An 18,232-nucleotide genomic window follows, 5' to 3' on the forward strand; every position below is an offset into this window, starting at 1 on the left:
GCTGGGGGTGGGGGTTAGGGTTGCCAACCCTCCCATTTTCGCTGTAGACTCCCAGAACCAGGCTCTATCTCCCGGAGGCTCCTGAAGCCAAACCGGGAGATTTTCAGCCGCTGAAAGTCCAGTGGCACAGCAGCGCTAAGGCAGGTTCTCTGCCTGCCCTGGCTCCACGCTACTCCCGGAAGTGACTGGCACGTCCCTGCAGCCCCTGGGGCAGGGGGCAGGGGGTCTCCGTGTGCTGTCCCCGCCCCGAACACCGACTCTGCAGCTCCCATTGGCTGGGAACTATGTCCAATGAGAGCTGCGTGGGTGGAGCCTGCAGGCAAGGGCAGCACATAGAGCCCACTGCTCCCCCCAGGGGCTGCAGGGACGTGCTGGCCGCTTCCAGAAGCGGAGTGGGCCAGGGCAGGCAAGGACCCCGCCTTAGCCCTGCTGCGCCGCCGACCGGGAGCTGCCTGATGTATGCCCCGCCCGACTGGATCCCACACCCCTCAAACCTCCCACACCCGAAACTACCTCCTGCACCCCAACACCCTGCCTCACACTGAGCCCCCTCCTGCAACCTAACTCCCTCCCAGAGCCAGCACCCTCAACCCCAGTCCTCAGCCCGGAGCCCCCTCCTGTGCCCACACCCCCTCCTGCACACTGACCCCTTACCCCAGCCCTGAGGCCCCTCCCGCACGGAAGCTCTCTAAAAGTGGGAGGGCCACTAGCACCCGAACCGTGGCCCTGCCCCCCCAGGCTCCTCTTCCCCATGGCCCTGCCCCATAGGCCGCTTGTTCCCCGCAGGGCCGCCAACCTGCACTGCCCCATCCCCCGAGACCACACCCCAGTGCCACCTCTTCTCCATGAACCCTGCCCTCACACCGTCTCTTTCCCAAAAACTCTGCCCCCCACTCGCTCCTCTCCATCCCCTCTCCCCCCATCGCTCACCCTTGCGGCCGGTAAAAAGTGGGAGGGCCATGGCCCCATGCCCCCGTTCCAGTGCACTGGCTGTGACCCAGAGACAGGAATAGAAACCAGGGAACCGAACTCCCAGCCCGCCCTGCTGTAACCCACCAGAGCCCGCACCATTCCCAGGCCTCAGCAAGGAATGTAGGAGCCCTGATTCCTGGTCTTTTATTGAACCCAGAATACCACCCCCGAAAGGAGAGTCTCATTTCTATTTGCATTGTTTCCCAGCGGCAGGAGTGAGAATGAGAGGTGTTTTTGTCAGCTGGGGCTGCTGGTGTTAAGCTATAAAGTGCTGATTGCCAGAAGATGGCACAGCTAGACAGGGGATGGGTCACTTGGTGATTATCTGTTCTGTTCATTCCCTCTGGGGCACCTGGCACTGGCTATTGTCGGCAGACAGGACACTGGGCTAGATGGACCTTTGGTCTGACCCAGTCTGGCTGTTCTTATGTTAATTGAGGATTCGTTCCAGGCGTCCCCGCATGAGAGCTGACCTCGACACAGGATTCAGCTGAAGGTAGAAGAGAGAGGACAAAAGTCTCTCCCATGCTATTCCCCAAGTCCAGACCCACAGAACCAAAGAAATTAAGTTGAGACTCGAAATCACAGGGTCAGACCAGGTTCAGTTTTTTGGACAGAGGAGAGATTTCAAGTATCAGAGGGGTAGCCGTGTTAGTCTGGATCTGTAAAAAGCGACAAAGAGTCCTGTGGCACCTTATAGACTAACAGATGTATTGGAGCAATACGTCTGTTAGTCTATAATGTGCCACAGGACTCTTTGTCCCCTGTTATTTCAGAAACTTAAAAGTGCTGCATTCCCCCGCACCCCTGAGATTGTCCCCGCAGACGAGCTCTCCCTGACAACGTGCTGGTGCACGCAGGTCAGCTCTGACTCCGCGGGGATTGTCTCCCCCCTTGTTCTGTGCAGCACAGCGCCCCCCAGCACCATGCTGGGACATCACGACCAGCATTGACTCCGCGGGGAGATGACACCCGACTGTGCCCCTCCCCCTGCTCCCTGCTGCACAGCGCTGGGCTGGGACTGGGGTCAGCACTGAGGGGCACACGGCCTCTCCTGCCACCCAGAACACAGACCCTGCAGCAGAGCCCCCCACAGTGTCACACTGGGGCACTGCCAGTCAGTTTATGTGGAAATGAACCCTTCCCTGCTGGCCACTCTGAGAAGTTATTAGATTATTTAACTTCTTGCAATTTGTAACGAAAGATCCTTTTCTTACAACTCAGTGGGTTTTTGTGCGCAGTAATAAGAGATATCTCTATATGTTTACTGTGTGCAGGTTAATAAATTGTCTCTGGGCACAAAGTACTGATCATGGCTGGAATTGGTGTTTCTTTCCCCAGGAAAATGGCAGGTACAAGAACTTTCTGGGCTGATTTATTTTTAGAATGGGGCTGTCACCTTAGTGGCCTATCCCATGAGGAATCTGAAGAATTCCAGACTGCTGTCCATGCAGGAAACCTCACTGAAGCCATCACAGTGGTGAAGAAATCTGATGCGTTGTTAAAAAACACCCAGCTCGATGTTGCCATCACCGGAGAACAGGGCTCTGGCAAGTCATCTTTCATCAACGCCATCAGAAGCCTAGCTGACGATGATGAAAGTGCAGCTGAGACCGAGGTGATGGATTCAGCAAAGGAGCCAACTCCTTATCCACATCCCAAGCACCCAAATGTCACAATGTGGGACCTGCCTGGGATCAGGACGCCAAATTATCCAGCAAACACATATGTGGAGAAGGTGGATTTTGCTCGTTATGATTTCTTCATCATTATCACAGCAGAGCAGTTCCGAGAGTCGGATGCCAACCTGGCCCAGGAGATACAGAGGATGGGGAAGAAGTTTTACTTTGTCCGCTCCAAGGTGGACATGGACTTGTACAGTGAAAGAAAAGGAAAAACGAAGGTCAAGGAGGAGACAGTCCTGCAGACAATCAGAAACGATTGCATCACGAACCTGCAAAAAGCAGGCATCCTTTCCCCACAGGTTTTTCTGGTGTCGAGATGGGACTTTGAGAAGTATGATGCTCCCCAACTTCAGGAGACCTTTTCGAATGAACTTGACACTCACAGGAGACACGCCATCTTTCATGTCCTGCTCAGCATTTCTGAACAACCCTTAAATTGGAAGAAAGAGGCTGTGGAGCAGCAGATCTGGAAGCAAGCCATTAAGTCAGGCGCTATCGCTACTATTCCTCTCCCATTTCTCTCTGTTTGGTGGGATGTTGGCATCTTGGTGGATAACATGACCGAGTTCTGTGAGAGCTTTGGCCTGGACGACTATTCCCTCAGAGCCCTTGAAAAGCCCACGGGCAAGTCTGGTGAGCTGAAGACTGTGATAGAATTCCCGCTGGCCAAAGATAGATCAAGAGATCAGGCTTTTGAGCTTCTGGAAGAGGCTACAGGGCAGGTTATGATGATAGTGAAGTATTTCATCAGCATGATTCCAGGGATTGGTACTGTGATAGCAGCAGTGACGTCTTACAGAGTCACGGGCAGATTGCTATGTACTTTTGTGGCTCGAGTTGCAGAAGATGCTCAGAGAGTCCTGAAAAGGGTTTTGGAGAGAGCAGAAAAAACAGATTAACAACAGCCACAAAAGAGCAACATACCTGATGGCAGCTGGAGATCAGAGCCAGCTGGTAGGAAGGTGACATTACCCTTCATTCTCAAATACAGTGCTAAAAAGACACTGTCAAAAAAGATCTCCAGAGTTTGGTGTGTTTTAAAAACAAGTATTCTTTTCTAATGTAGGGAAATGGGTAAAACTGAGGTAAAGGTCTCTGATCCCACAATTTCTGTTAAACACCCCGAAAGGAAAGTTGAAGGAGACTCAGAACAAATACCATGTAACAAAACTTTGCTCTATGTTATTTAGTAATAATACCTGACACAGTTTTTAAGACATTCTCCAGTTTTCATTATTTAAGCTGCTGGGGCCACACCCTCATATGGCGTAAAGTTAGTGTAACTTTCACAGATTCATAGATTCCAAGGTCAAAAGGGACCATTGTGATGATCAAGTCTGATCTCCTGCATAACACAGGCCAGAGAACTGCCCCAGGATAATTACTAGAGCAGATCTCTTAGAGAAACATCCAGTCTTGAGTTAAAAATCTCCAGGGCTGGAGAATCCGCCACAACCCTTGGTAACTTGTTCCAATGCTTAATCACCCTCACCGTTAAAATATTTTGCTTATTTCCAACTGGACTGACGTCAAGATCTGGCCTTTTACTTTTTGCAGCTCACCGAGTCACTTTCTTTCTTAGGCTCTCATGCGCTAGCACATGTTTGGCTGCCATGTGTGATGTTTGGATGCCACCAAAGCAGGGAAATCTTGAAATCCAAACCAAACTCTTTGCCTTGATTAACGTGCTTCACACAATCTCATGAACCCATTCTATAGGGATTAGGGTTTGAAATTTTTGTAAAATGAATCACAGCTAAATTTCAGGCCTGAAAATCCATCGATGTTTAAGGCCAGAAGGGACCCTTAGGATCTCCTAGTCTAACCACCTGCATCACAAAGTGTCCCTTTGAGGAAAGTTTAACCTTTCCTGTGAACACAGAGAACAGTGCAGAGCTCCCACTAAATATGGCCCTGACTTGCAGTGAAGTCAAAGGGATTTCCCATGTAAGTGAGCACATACAGAATCTGGACCTAAACAACTAGTCAGCCAATATACTAGTCTAGGAAAGCTATCAGAACAGAGCAACCCCAGATACGTCTCCTGTGATTGGAGTTGTAGTTAGTTGCTTGTTTTTTCACACTGAAGTTCGGTTTGCCTGAGTGTCTAGGAATCACTATCATGGCTCAGACTAACCTGGGGTGTGTGGATTGTAATCACATTGTGTTGGGCTCAGATGGTGGTTGGCCCATGTCCTGCTACACACCACCCACGACACTACTGATGTGCACTGTATTTCATAGTCCGTAAGCAGTGTCTGTCCTGGGGCCGGTCTGCGCTGGGAAGTTACATAGCGTTAGAACACGTGGTAACCAAACGCTCAGGCCCTGATTCCCATTGACATTAAGGACATTTTACAGTGATCTGGCAGTGGGAAGCGGCCAAAGCCTTAGCCCTGGTCTACACTGGGGGTGGGGGGGAATCTAAAATATGCAACTTCAGCTACGAGAATAGCGTAGCTGAAGTCGACGTATCTTAGATCGACTTACCTTGCATCCTCACGGCGCGGGGTCGAATGCTGCCGCTCCCCCGTAGACTCCGCTTCTGCCTCTCAGCAGTGGTGGAGTTCCGGAGTCGACGGCAGAGCGATCGGATAAATTGATTCCCAATAGATCGATCACTACCAGCCAATCCGCATTTAGCAGTATGTTCGCTGGATATGATTAACCAACATGATGTTAGGGGTAATCACGTCCCACTAGCATGATATTAAAGACGTGGTGTGTGAAAACATAGCCGTTTTCATCATGGTCACAAATAGCTCACATTGGCTAAGTGTTTTTCTGGATCTCTTTGAAGATACCTCACTAGAATTACCTGGACTATCTGGTGAGTCAGTGACTACAAAAAAGCTGAACTTTACAATCCTACTTGCTTGTCGTCAAAAGATTTTGAAAATTGCGGCTGTCTGATTTTACAGCGATCGCTGCTTTTGCAAATGTGATATAAAATGGTTTGGAAATTCTGCTTCCGCCTTCTGCATAATTAGCAGGGATAATATCTGCTGTTTGTGTTACGACAATAAAGCTTCTCTATAGTTAAGCTTCTACCTTGCATTTGATGTGAATCTTCTTGCTGAATTGTTTTCCCAACCTTTATCCACCGTTTTGGTTATTCCACCTTTTTAAATTTCCCTGCAAGAAAACTCTGATTTCCCAATTGGAAAGCTTCATTTGGGGATTTTTCCTGCAGGAAATTCCTATTTTTCCAGGTTGCTCCAGGCAGTGGACATTTCTGCCCAGCTTGGAAATGGCTTACCTACCAACAACATGGGGTACATCACATATGAGGTTGGGGGATGGAGACACCAGGGCAAAGGAAAGAGCCTTATTTAAAGAGGATTTAGTGGTGAAGGTGCTGATGGGCTAGGAAGAAGGCAGGGAATGGGATTGGGGACAGGGTGGATTTGGAAGCACCTTGGGGGTGGGGTAGGGAAGAGGAGAATGGAGGCAGAGGAGAAATGGAGCATGGAGAGAAGCGGGTGCTTCCACCCTTGAATGGAGCCACATCCTCCATTTCACAAACAATAATGGCCACTTCCTTGAACCCTGGAGATACATTCCCCATGGAGCCCAAGCAGAGAATTTGAACACATGTAAGGGACTTATTGGGTTGGGATGGTGTCTCCTGTGCTGCATCCTGTTCCCCCTGCTGCATGGCCACCAGGGAGTCCACAGACCCAGGGGGTTGGCCCACGTCTCAGAAGGGGGTGTCTGCTTCTCCAGCACTATGCCACACACCACGGTAGCCTGCATTAAGGTTTGCAGCCTTGCGCTGGAGCTGCCGCTCATGACAATATCCATTTTGTCATCTAGACAATTGATGCTAGAGGTGCTCAGAAAACTGGGATTTCTCCCCTCAGGAGTAGGGTGACCAGAGAGTAAGTGTGAAAAATCGGGATAGGGGTGGGGGGGGTAATAGGCATCTATAAAGAAAAAAGCCTGAAATATCAGGACTGTCCCTCTAAAATCAGGACATCTGGTCACCCGACTCAGGAGCCCCTCAATCCCTTTGTACTCCCTCAATATCCCCCCTCGGGAGCCCCCCCCAATCGTCCATCAGAAAACCCCACAAAATAGCCTCCCTCCCCCCCCAGGAGCCTGAAAAATGGTTCCACTCATGGCAGCAAGGTCCCCTCATGGCTGGGCGGGGCATAGCAGTTGTCTCCCCATATGACACCGCCACCAAAGGTCGCTCCATTGCTTTGGTAGTCTCTCTTCCCATGACCTGGCCTTGCAGCCAGGTGTAACAATGTGGCCTTTGGCAGGGACACTACTAAGAATTTCAATTCAGGACAAATTGCTTAGAACAGGGCAGTCACAGCTGCAGGCTGGGGGTCCTTCACTACTAAGGCACCAAATCAGCCAAGAGAAAGTCAGAGAGGAGTTCCATTTTACCCCACTGGCTAACCAGAAGTCATACAAGCAGTTCCCTCAGATACTCCAGGTCCCTTTTATCACCACCAGCACCACTCCTTATGGGGATGAACGGTTGTGAAAACCAATACCCCTGTAAAAGAATAAAGGTTCTCCCGATCCCAAATGACCAAGCCCCAGACCCAAGTCAATGTACAAGTCAGATCTTACCCACAAATCAGGCTGTTGCCAATCCTATAGAATCTAAAATCTAAAGGTTTATTCATAAAAAGAAAGAAATATAGATGAGAATTAAAATTGACTAAACGGAATCAAATACGTACAACAACTGCAAAGTTCTTAGTTCAGGATTATTTCAGGCTTGATGGGATTACTGCTGATTTAAACCAATCAAGTCTCTGGAGTACAAACATCCGAGCCTGGATGGGTCGTTCAGTCGTTTGTTCAGAGCTTCAGTTTCTAGCAAAGTTCCTCCAGAAGTCAGAAACAGGATTGAAGACAAAATGGAGGGGTTTCCAGGGTCTTTTATATCCTCTGCCATGTGGAAGGAAACCCCTTTGTTCTTACTGTTGAAAATCACAGCAGCAAGATGGAGTTTGGAGTCACATGGGCAAGTCACATGTCAATACATGACTCTGTTTTCAGGCGCCACCATTGCTCACATGCTACCTTGAATGTTCCCAGGAATACTCCTCAGATGTGGATTGGAGTCTCCCAAGGTCCATTGTCAGTTAAGTGTTTCTTGACTAGGCACTTACTCAGAATAGTCTCTTCTGAAGAAGCTGACCAAATGCTTCACTGATGCTACTTAGAATCAAACACATTGAGATACAAGTACATAGCCAATATTCATAACTTCAAATACAAAAAATGATACACACATACAGATAACATAATCATAACCAGCAAATTACAACCTTATTTGAGCTCCTCTGTACAAGATTTGGTGCCACTACAGGACCTTGGTTGCAACAATGATCTATACAATCCCAGTTCATGTCAATAATGTCACACCAGGTCACATTTTATTCCCCCCACTTTCCAACGTAACAGAGAGTGGAACCCAGCTATAGTCCAATGACCTTACAGCGGGTCTCTGTGGTCTGTGGTCTGTACATGCCTTACCTCAGGGGTTTTCCCCCACCTTCCTCAGTGGCTAGAAGTGTTACAGACCAGCCACTTAAAATCTGTAACATTCATGGGAGAAATGAAACTTAGGTCCCGAATCCCACCCCTTTTTACAGGATTGAACCCTTCCGTATCTGTCACCAGGTGTATTTAAAATCAAAACTCACAGGTAAATAAGGTAAACCAGAGAACATTTATTACCTAACACTTTCATAACAAAGATAATAAGTTTTTGGCAGTTACCAAGTCCCTAACAAAGAAATGATAGCAGGAGGAATAAAAGAGGAGAGAATAAAAGAGGTTAAGCAAACTACCTCAGCCGGGCAGAGTGAGTGCAGTACGCTGCCACGAGGATGAGCAGTGCATGTGGGTAAGTGCTATTCCAGGGCCCAGTCTGCCTCTGCAGTGGTGGGATGCAGCACCTGGATTGCTCCACCCGAACTGTCCTTGAGCTGTGAGCGATGAACTGACAGCAACCTGATAGCCACTGCTTGGGCTGCATAGGGCACCAAAAAGGGTGGGGTCTCTCTCTCTCTCTGTGTTTCTAGGGAGAATAGACATAATAGGACAACCAAAGCTTCCACAGGGAACTCATGGAAAGCAAGGGAGTGAACTTATTAAAAAAAAGAAAATGAGGTTATTATCCCTACAGCAGGGGAACCCAGGCCCTCCCTGTACTTCCATGCGCCAATCCTGGGACCCTGTCTCTGTTCAGCCAACGTTTATTCCCACCCAGTATTTTTAAAATTTGTAATATTGCTTTGTGAATGGTGCCCCATTGTCCTGATGCTCTTAGCAGGTATTTTAGATGCCTGAGCTTCTCACACAAAACCCCACTCTCAGTGTGACACTCTGCACTCCCAGAGGATGTGATCAGCCATTTCTGTGGCCTGGCCTGTCTCTCACAGCCCATCTCTGGGAGGGTTTATTAATTAAAGCCAAGTTACTGGTTAAGCCACAGTGTCTAGTAGAAATTCGCAGTAGAGCGACCTCACTCGTTCTCCCAGGTTCTTGCAATTTGTCATTTTCAGTTCTAGGGCAGGCGTCACAAAATCTCCCTCTCCATTGATTTAGGTTTTTAAACTTTTGTGGACATAGAGGGATGTCTGTGCAATTGTTTTAAAATTTTCGAAGTACTTCCCCCCACACTCTGCCCACCACCCCATTCTGTTCAATTTATCGTCTGTTTAATAGAATTACTGTGTTGAAGATACTGTGGGTGTTTGTGTTATTTCTTGGGAGTCTCCAACTCTCTGGCAAGTAAGTGGGGGTTACCCTGTGGTTAGAATTTTCCTCCCATGCCACCCTGGTGACCCTGCCAGGATGGAGTTAGGGGGTGAGTGGGTGGCAGGCTCTAGTTAGTTAACTGAGTGGGTGGCGGGATCCAGAAGAACCCAGGCCTGTCCATCAACACCTGTAAGCAGATTGGCATTAAGGGAGGTAATTGGGTGGAGAGGGGGTGCTACACCAGTGTGGGCTGGGGTTCAGGCTGTCTCAATGTTTATTTCCATCTGTGCCAGTTCTGTTGTTAGTAACGATATTTCACTTATATCATTTCTGTTTCCATTTGTGATTGCCAGTACTAGTTGTCAGTGCATCTGACAAGATGATCATGGAGGTGGGTCACACTTCCAGGATCAAAGCTGGGGGTGCTGTGTAAATGTGGGTACCGTCCTGCTGTAGTGGGGGGGGTCTCCATGGTTACAGTCCTTGTGTGGCAGGATCTGTGTGGTTGCCATGCTGCTAAGGTAGGGATCTCTCTGTGGTTAGAGTCCTCCTTGGAGTGGTCTCCATAGTTAGAGTGGGGCAGGGGCTGGGAGTCAGGACTCTTGGGTTCTATCCCCAGATCCTAGAGGGCAGCGAAGTCTAGTGGCTAGAGGGGGGGGGAGGAGTGGTTGGGAAATGGGACTCCTGGGTTCTGTCCCAGCTCTGAGAAGGGAGTGTGATCAACTGGGCCACAAGGCTATAAAGACTGAACACTCTTCTCTCTCCTAGAAGGGTTCCTCCAAGGCAGGTTGGCACAGGGGGGAAGAGGGAGGGGGATGCAGTTTGTTGGTCGAGGAGTTCTACTTAATGCTGTCCCCGCTCTGGGGTCACACAGAGCAACTGGGCTCCAGGAGCTGCCAAACCAGCACCTCCCCCGCCGCCTCCAGTCACTAAAATGCACACAGAGAGAAGGAGCCTCTTATGTAGCTGGAATTTCATTCACTAATCGATTTTCCTGCACTCCGCTGTGTATATTATTGCCACTTTTTTAAGTGCTTTTTTAAGATTTATCCTTGTCTGTGTATTGCCAGATCCCTGCGTTCGAAAACAATAGGACAAAATCGTGAGATAAACAAATAAATTTGTTAGTCTCTAAGGTGCCACAAGTACTCCTGTTCTTTTTGCGGATACAGACTAACACGGCTGCTACTCTGAAACTAATCAATGTGGGGTTCTTTTCATATGTTCTCTGGTGCCTTAGCCATTATGGGTAACGTGTTCAAGCTTGTCTCCACAGTTACTTAAAAAAAAATTAAAGCTGAGATTCTCACATCATCACCTGACTCCTGGAGCTGGGACTTTAAGGAAAACACCAAACAATGTGAGACTCATCATGAACTCATGGAAATTGGCAATACTGTTGTGTTTATATTTGCATTGTGTGCAAGGAGAAGCGGTTTCTTGTGTCACTCTGAATCAAATAAATGAATAAAATACACTGATACCCAAATTCATCACTGAATGTAGGAATTGCCAGACTGGATCCAACCCAAGGTCCATCTAGTGCAGTCTCCTGTCTCTGATTGTGGGCGGGACCAGATGATCCAGAAGAAGGGTAAGAAACCTACAGTAGTAAATGTGGAATCATCTGCCCCCTGTTACCTGTGCTTTAGTCTCTAATAGTTAGAGATCAGCTTAAACTCCAAAGCTAGAGGTTTAATGCCGCCACCAAAATTTTTCATTATGATTCTTTCTGACAACTCTGGCTATTTGTTATATCCAACTAAACATCCAACCCCCTGTGATGCTGCTGTATGGAATATGTTGGACACTTTATGATATTATTGATACCAATATTATAAATTGAAATGAATCTGACCAGATAGGCCATGTAAGGTATCTGTGAAAATGTTAAAATAAATATATGGAGCTATACCTATCTCATAGAACTGGAAGGGACCCTGAAAGGTCATCAAGTCCAACCCCCTGCCTGCACTAGCAGGACCAAGTACTGATTTTTGCCCCAGATCCCAAAGCCCCCTCAAGGATTGAACGCACAATCCTGGGTTTGCAGGCCAATGCTCAAACCACTGACCTATCCCTATAATTTGCCAAGTATGATAATCTTGTTTCTATGTCTGTATCACCTTTGTATTGTGAGTTATAGATATGTAGGGTATGTCTGTATTTCCAAACTTGTGCTGTTTTTCTGGGTGACACCCCCTGACAGAGTGGCATCACCACTGCCTAGTCTGTTCAATGGTCCATCAAGGGTCATCAGCTGTACAATGAACCCATTGAAAGGAGCCAGATGATACACCTTAGGAGTCAGCAAGGCATGTAGGGGCAGGCCAGTGGACAGAGAACTCTAAGGCTTTTCCATGCCACATGCTGTGAAGCTTATGTTTGGGACACAGGAAGCACAAGCCACATGGCAAAAGGAATATAAAGGGCAGCCACATCATCTCCATTTTGTCTTCATTCCTGCTTCTTACCTCTGGAGTGACTTTTCTACAGACTGAAGCTCTGAACAAAGGACTGAAAGACACATCCAAGCTGTGGATCTGTTCTCAGGGGACTTTCAAGCCAGCAACTCACCAATACTACTCAGAACCTGATATATGGACTTTGACTTCTTATGTATGTATCTGATTGCTTTAGCAATTTAACCAACTCTCTTTTTCTTCTTTTCTTTTATAATAAACATTTAGTTTTAGATAATAATGGATTGGCTGCAGAGTGGTATTTTGGGTAAGATCCAAACTAATATTGACCTGATAATGTGGCTGACCCTGTGGTTTTGTATAGTGAGCATAGTTTTTAAATAACTTCTCACTGTACTAGACCTGTTTGATGACTGGGAGCCAGTGAACTGGAATGCAATAAAGCAGGAGGAGGGGTGATTGCTTTTTTAGCTTCTGATAACCAGTGTGGGGGATCAGGAGCACAGTGTGTGACCAGTTGGCAAGTCTAATTTCAGTGTTAACCACCAGTTTTTGAGAGAATCTGCTCTCCTTTTTGCAGCCTACCCTGAGCTTGGAATTTTCAGAGAGGGCTGTCCTAGGCATACCAGGTCACACCCTCTTCCCAAGATATAAATATGCAATCCGAATATCCAACCTACAGCAGTTGAGACCAAGCACAGATCCAGTTTATGCCCCTTAATCCAGGTTTTCCCAATAAAGCTCAGATGCACAAAGTGTCAGATCAAATTCTACAGCAGTTTATTGAAGGATAAATGCACTTCTACAAGGTTTGGAATGACCATCAAACGACAAGCGACGAGTACATGGAGCGGTGAGTCTGAATCCACACAGGTTACCAGGTATGAAACATTGAGCAAATAAATAGCAACAGTTTGATACATAGCATCACATGAACTAATAGTCATGAGAGACAAACACCCTGTGATTACAATCCCAGCACCTCAGCTCAGTCTGAGGGGGGTCGGAAGTTCCCAGATACCCAGGCAAATCCAAACTCAGCATCAATCAAGCAAATCAGTGATTAAACGTATCAGCAGTAGCTGAAACCGCAGCTCAGGATTGTCAATTGCAAATGTGGGCTTCTCATTAACTATTAAGCCTCTGATACAGGTTTAGCAGCCGGACACTTCCAAACCCTGCTCAGGGTACAACTTCGTTACAGGGTTAATAATAGCCTCTAGTTTTATCACCACAGCCAGAGAACAGAAACTTTAGCCAACCCCTACGGAGAGGCTGGGTAAATGGATGTATGGAGGAGTAGAACCACAGCTGTGTAAATGGGATTGAATCAACGGAGCTATGTCCATTCACACCAGCTGGGGATCTGGTCCCAGGAGTTTCTTAAAGAGTCCATTTCAGGCTACATCTACACTTGGAGCTGGGGGTCCAGGTGGGTTTGTACTCAGAATGGCTAGTCCATACCTCCACTGCCCATGATACCCCAGCTACACTACTGTTTTTAGTGTGTTAGCTCCTTGAGAGCAAGCGTGAGGATGTCTCTGCAAGTTGGGCATCGCGCCCCTAGCTCCAAGTGTAGACAGACTCTGATGGGCTCAGGGCCCTGCATTAAAGTAGCAAGAGCTGACATCTGGGTCGCTGAGCAGGCTACAGCTCCCAGGTTGTTATTGTCTTGCTGCTAAGAATATGGATGTGATGGATTGTGGAAGATTTGAACCAAGTTATATCAGCCATTTTGTGTGTCTGTGTCTGCTATTCACCCTCCATTTTGTGTGTCCGTGTCCACTGTAGACCATCAATTTTGTGTGTCTGTGTCAGCTATATACCATCCATTTTGTTTGCAGGCTTCCATGTTGGATTCTGTTCACCATTTTGAGGCCTCAGCTCAATCCAGTTTAATCTAGTTTATGCACAGCCTGTTGTGAGGCAATACCGAGACATCTCCGCTGCTGGGAGGGGAGCGTAACACCCCATAGAGCACTGGAACAGAGAGCTGTCGAAATGACAAGCAGGATCTACTGACTTTATAATGACTCTTAACGGTTGCCCCACCCCTATGAAACAGTCGGTGTCGGGCGGAGTTTCACAATCGGAAAGCAGATTGCTGTGGATAAGAATTTCCTTTGCTAAAACCTGTGTGTTTTGCTTCCCAGCCACACGTTCCCCAAGAGGTTAAAATGTAAGTTCAGCATTTCCACAGCCTCGCTGGAATTCTAAGGTTGTTTCCATGCTGACATATCTACAGCGATGTAGCTACGATTATATACTGTCTCCATAGTGCAGAAAGACCCGTACGTCCAGTACTGTAGCCGCAGTGCCACAGGACAGACGCTTCCTACATTAATGAAAGGGGTTTTCCATTGATGTCAAATCCTCATTTCCAAGAGACAGGAGCTAGGTTGATAAAAGAATTCTTCCATTGATTTAGCCTCATCTACAGCACGGGTTAGTGACATTTTTACACAGCCCTGTGCAACGTGGGTAGGTTGATCTAACTGTCCAATGTAGGCTAGGCCTTAATGGTGCTGAGAATTCACACCTCTGCCCGGCGCTATTAGTGACACAGGTGAGGAGTGTGTGTTTAATATGGTATTTCATCGAATCGTGTCCCATTTTCCTGTGGGATGATCAAAAGTAATTGTAGAAGCTGGGAATTCGACCTCAGTTTTGTCTGTTTCCAGCCTTATTAAAAATCATCTTCATTTAACAGAAAAGAACCTAGCTGTTCCCTCCCCTCCCCACATCTTAGTCAGTCTTTCTCTCTTCTGTCATATTACATGTGAAAAGGAAGGAAATGCCTCCTCCTCTCTACTCAGATCCAATCCCCTTTTGCCATGGGGTTGGTGTCAGACATGTTGCTCTTTTGTTCTCTGTCACAGGATGTCTGACCCCTGTGACTGAAGTGGGTCCAAACTCCCCCTCCCTCCCTGTGCCAGAACAGGAGCTCCCAGCTGGGACAATTAAGGGATGGGGCTGCACTGGGGTAGTACAGGTCCAAGAGGATACGTCTACACTGCATTGTAACCCTGGGCCTGCGGGACCCGAGCTTGTGGACTCGGTGTTTCCAAGCCTGCACTTGAGTGTCCACACTGCACTGGAAACCTGGGTTTACAAGTGCTGGACCCAAGTCTCAGGGCTGTGCTAGTGTGTCCACACTGCACTACGCAGAGCTTCTGATTGGGTCTGCAGCTTGAGCTGTGTCCACACTGCAGAATGACAGGAATTGGACGTGAGACTCAGCAGGACTTGGGCTCTGATCCACCCCCCAGCAGGGTCCTAGGTCCTATTCCCGAGTGCTCACTGACCCGAGTCAGGCTGATTTGGGTGTGGAAGGAAGCGGGACTTAGGCTCAAACCTGAGTCAGAGCTCAGGCTTACTGTGCAGTGTGGACAGACCAGGGACCCACTGAAGGATGACTGGCTGAGAGAGAGAGAGAGAGTGGAATCAGGAGCAGCAGGACTGCCAGAGGCCCCTGGAAGCGGAGGCAGTGAAAGTCGGTAATGCAAGGGTGAGCCAAGAAATGGTTTTGGCTCCTGGTTTGTTTAAGTTTGGGACAATGAAATTACAGAAAGGAGACTCAGGTTGCGGCAGTTTATCCTGGGAATCTGGGGAGAAGCTCTGCCTTGGGACACTGTTATTGGTTATTCTCTGCTCCCTCCAAAGCCTTTTTCAGGACTCGTTGAGCATCTTCTGCAACTTCATCCAAAAACGTATGTAGCATTTCATAGGTGACACTGTAAGATCTCTCTGCTGCTATCCCAGTGCCAATCAGTGGTACCACACTGATAAAATATTTAACTGTCATCATATTTTCCCCTGTTGCCTCTCTGAGCCACTTCAAAGCCTCTTCTCTTGTTATATTTTTGGCCAGAGCACACTCCATCACAGATTTCAGTTCATCGACAGACTTCCCAACCTGCTTAGCAAATGATTTGAGGGAATCATCATCCAGGCCAAAGCACTTGCAATACTCTCTCATGTTCTCCACCAAGATGTCAACATCGCACTTAACCGAGAGATATGGGAGAGGAACAGCAGCGAGAGCGCACGACTTCAGGACTTCTTTCCAGATCTGTTCCTGCAGGGCCTTCTGTTTCTCTTCCAAGATTTTTTCAGAGGTGCTGGGCAGGGCACAGATGAGAACGTGTCTCTTGTGAGTGTTGAGGTCATTTGCGAAAGTCTGCTGCAGTAGGGGAGAATCGTACTTGTGAAAGTCCCATCTTGACATCAGGAAAACCTTTCGGGAGATGATGCCTGATTTTTGCAGGTTCCCCATGCAGTTATTTCTCATTGCCTGTAGAGTTTTCTACTCTTTGAAATCTCTCTCTCTCTTTTTTTTTTTTGGTGCGGACAAAGTAAAACTTCTTCCCCGTCCTCTTGATTTCTTTGGCAAGTTTGGTATCAGCTTCTGTGAAGCGCACGGCTGCGATGATGATGAAGAAATCATAACGATCAAGGTTCACATCTTTGACATATGTTTCTGCTAGATACTTTGGTGTTCCAATCCCAGGTAAATCCCACACAATAACATTTGGGTGAATGGGATGGGGGTAAGAAGTTGGATCCTTTGTTGTTTCATCCACCCCAGTCTCAGCTGCACTAGTGTCATCATCGTTCAGGCTCCTTACGGCATTGATGAAAGACGACTTCCCAGAGCCCGTGTCCCCTGTGATGGAGATGTTGAGTTTGATATTTCTTATCAACTCATAAGACTTCTTCACCACAGAAATGGCTTTTGAGATGTTCCCAGCTTTGATGGCAGTCTGGAATTCTTCAGTTTCCTCCTCAGACAGACTGGGAAGTTTACTGCCCCATTTTGAAAACAAATCAGCCCAGTGCGTTTTTGAATCTTCCGTCATCCTGGGAGAAGAAACACAAATTCCAGTCAGGGCTAGGGGTTTCCCCCTGGGGCTATTTACTATCAGAACGGCATGGGGAACAGGCTGGTCTGAGTGGGAGTAACAGCAGCTGGGCAGGGAGCCAGGGCAGAGGGGCCCCAATGACAGACACTGACTGAACCTGGCCTGAAACCCACAAACTCCTGTTTGCAGGACTAGAGACTGGACTGGCGAGGGCAGCCCAGGCACTGACCCTGAAGATCCCTGTCTGTCAGCAGCACTGCCCCAGGGACTCAGACAGGAACCACAACCACCGTGGCTCACTCTGCCCTGTAACAGTTTAAACCTCTGTACCTAGGGTCTCTGCAGCCTTCCCCTTACCAGTGAGCCCTAGTAAAAACGTTTCCCTCAGCCACGTGTCTGAGTGGTTACTAGGACCCACTAGGACCCACCAGGGCTTGAATCGACAAGGCCTAGCTGCAAAAGCACCTACAGTGCTGGAGTCGGAGTTGGGGTTCATGTGGCACACTACAGGTAGCCTAGGGGTCTGATGCACTTGGGGCAACACACTAATTACACTGGTGTCCAAGGTGGAATGCTGGTTGGCAGATTTGCCTGGCAAGGTTTAAGGGGCAGGTACCATAGGTCCGAGGGCTACTTGTTGGGTGGAAATGACCAACCCTGACAATCAAAGTGTTCCCCTGAGCTCCGAGAGCAGAAATGGGGCAGTGCGGGTGAGAGATGTGGCCACCCGGCTTCATGCCCAGAGCTGATATTGGGGTTGGCTAGGATTGGGCTGGCTGAATCAACATATTTGTATGAGCTGCCCAAACAAATGGCTGGGGTGAGGCTGCCAAGCTGGATTTCCTTGGCCTGCTGCTCCAAGGTGAAGCCCAGGAGGTATTTGAAGGACTGACACATGGTACCGCAGGGAATATGCCTCTGTTAAGGGTGCCCTACAGCAGTCTCTGGATTGAACCATAGATCCTGAGTGGAAACAAGTGTAGCAGAGAGAGAGAGAGAGCCTGGAGTACTGGGCCTCGTGCAAGACATAAGGCCTGAATCAGAGGCTGGGAACCACAGTCAGGCCATGTATTAAACCAGATAAGCATCCAGTACATGAACTTACCGAAGATGATGCTAGAGTACAATGCAATAGGTATTTACATAAATATATTTCAGCTAGTACAGGTACATCCCAATCTACTACAAGATAAGATGGTTTGGCAAAATAATGAATAGGGATGTTTTATTCAAGATATAAGAAACAAGGGGAGGTAACAAACAGATGTCAAGAAATATGTTTGTAAGCTGGAGTGTAAGGTGTGTATTCCAGGCATTTGGCTCAGCCTAAAAATATCAGGTTTCCTCACCTTAACCCTGTGTGTGGAGGGGACAAAAAAAAATTCCCACTACTGACTGAGACACTCCTTGCACTAGGCACTCAGGTGTCAGTGTACCTGTAACCATGGAGCCAGGGTGCTGTGCTTAGGGGATAATAAACCTGTCAGAGTGCCTTTGTCACTGGACCATGCCTGTGGTCTGTTTTTTAATGAGTAACATAGTGGTCTGCTGAATGAGT

General features: G+C 47.9%; 2 protein-coding genes and 1 pseudogene across 2 annotated transcripts in view; 2 read left to right on the plus strand and 1 right to left on the minus strand.

Moving 5' to 3' along the window:
- Positions 1-18,232, plus strand: part of LOC117869580 (interferon-inducible GTPase 5-like) — a 47,239-nt gene that overhangs the window by 3,950 nt on the left and 25,057 nt on the right.
- LOC117869890 (interferon-inducible GTPase 5-like) lies at positions 2,318-3,556 on the plus strand. The gene has a single exon (XM_034756994.1). The coding sequence runs from the start codon at positions 2,318-2,320 to the stop codon at positions 3,554-3,556; it is 1,239 nt and encodes a 412-aa protein (XP_034612885.1).
- On the minus strand, positions 15,234-16,823 carry LOC117869581 (annotated as a pseudogene).

This window comes from Trachemys scripta, chromosome 24 (assembly GCF_013100865.1).
Source record: "Trachemys scripta elegans isolate TJP31775 chromosome 24, CAS_Tse_1.0, whole genome shotgun sequence".
Taxonomy (NCBI): domain Eukaryota; kingdom Metazoa; phylum Chordata; order Testudines; family Emydidae; genus Trachemys; species Trachemys scripta.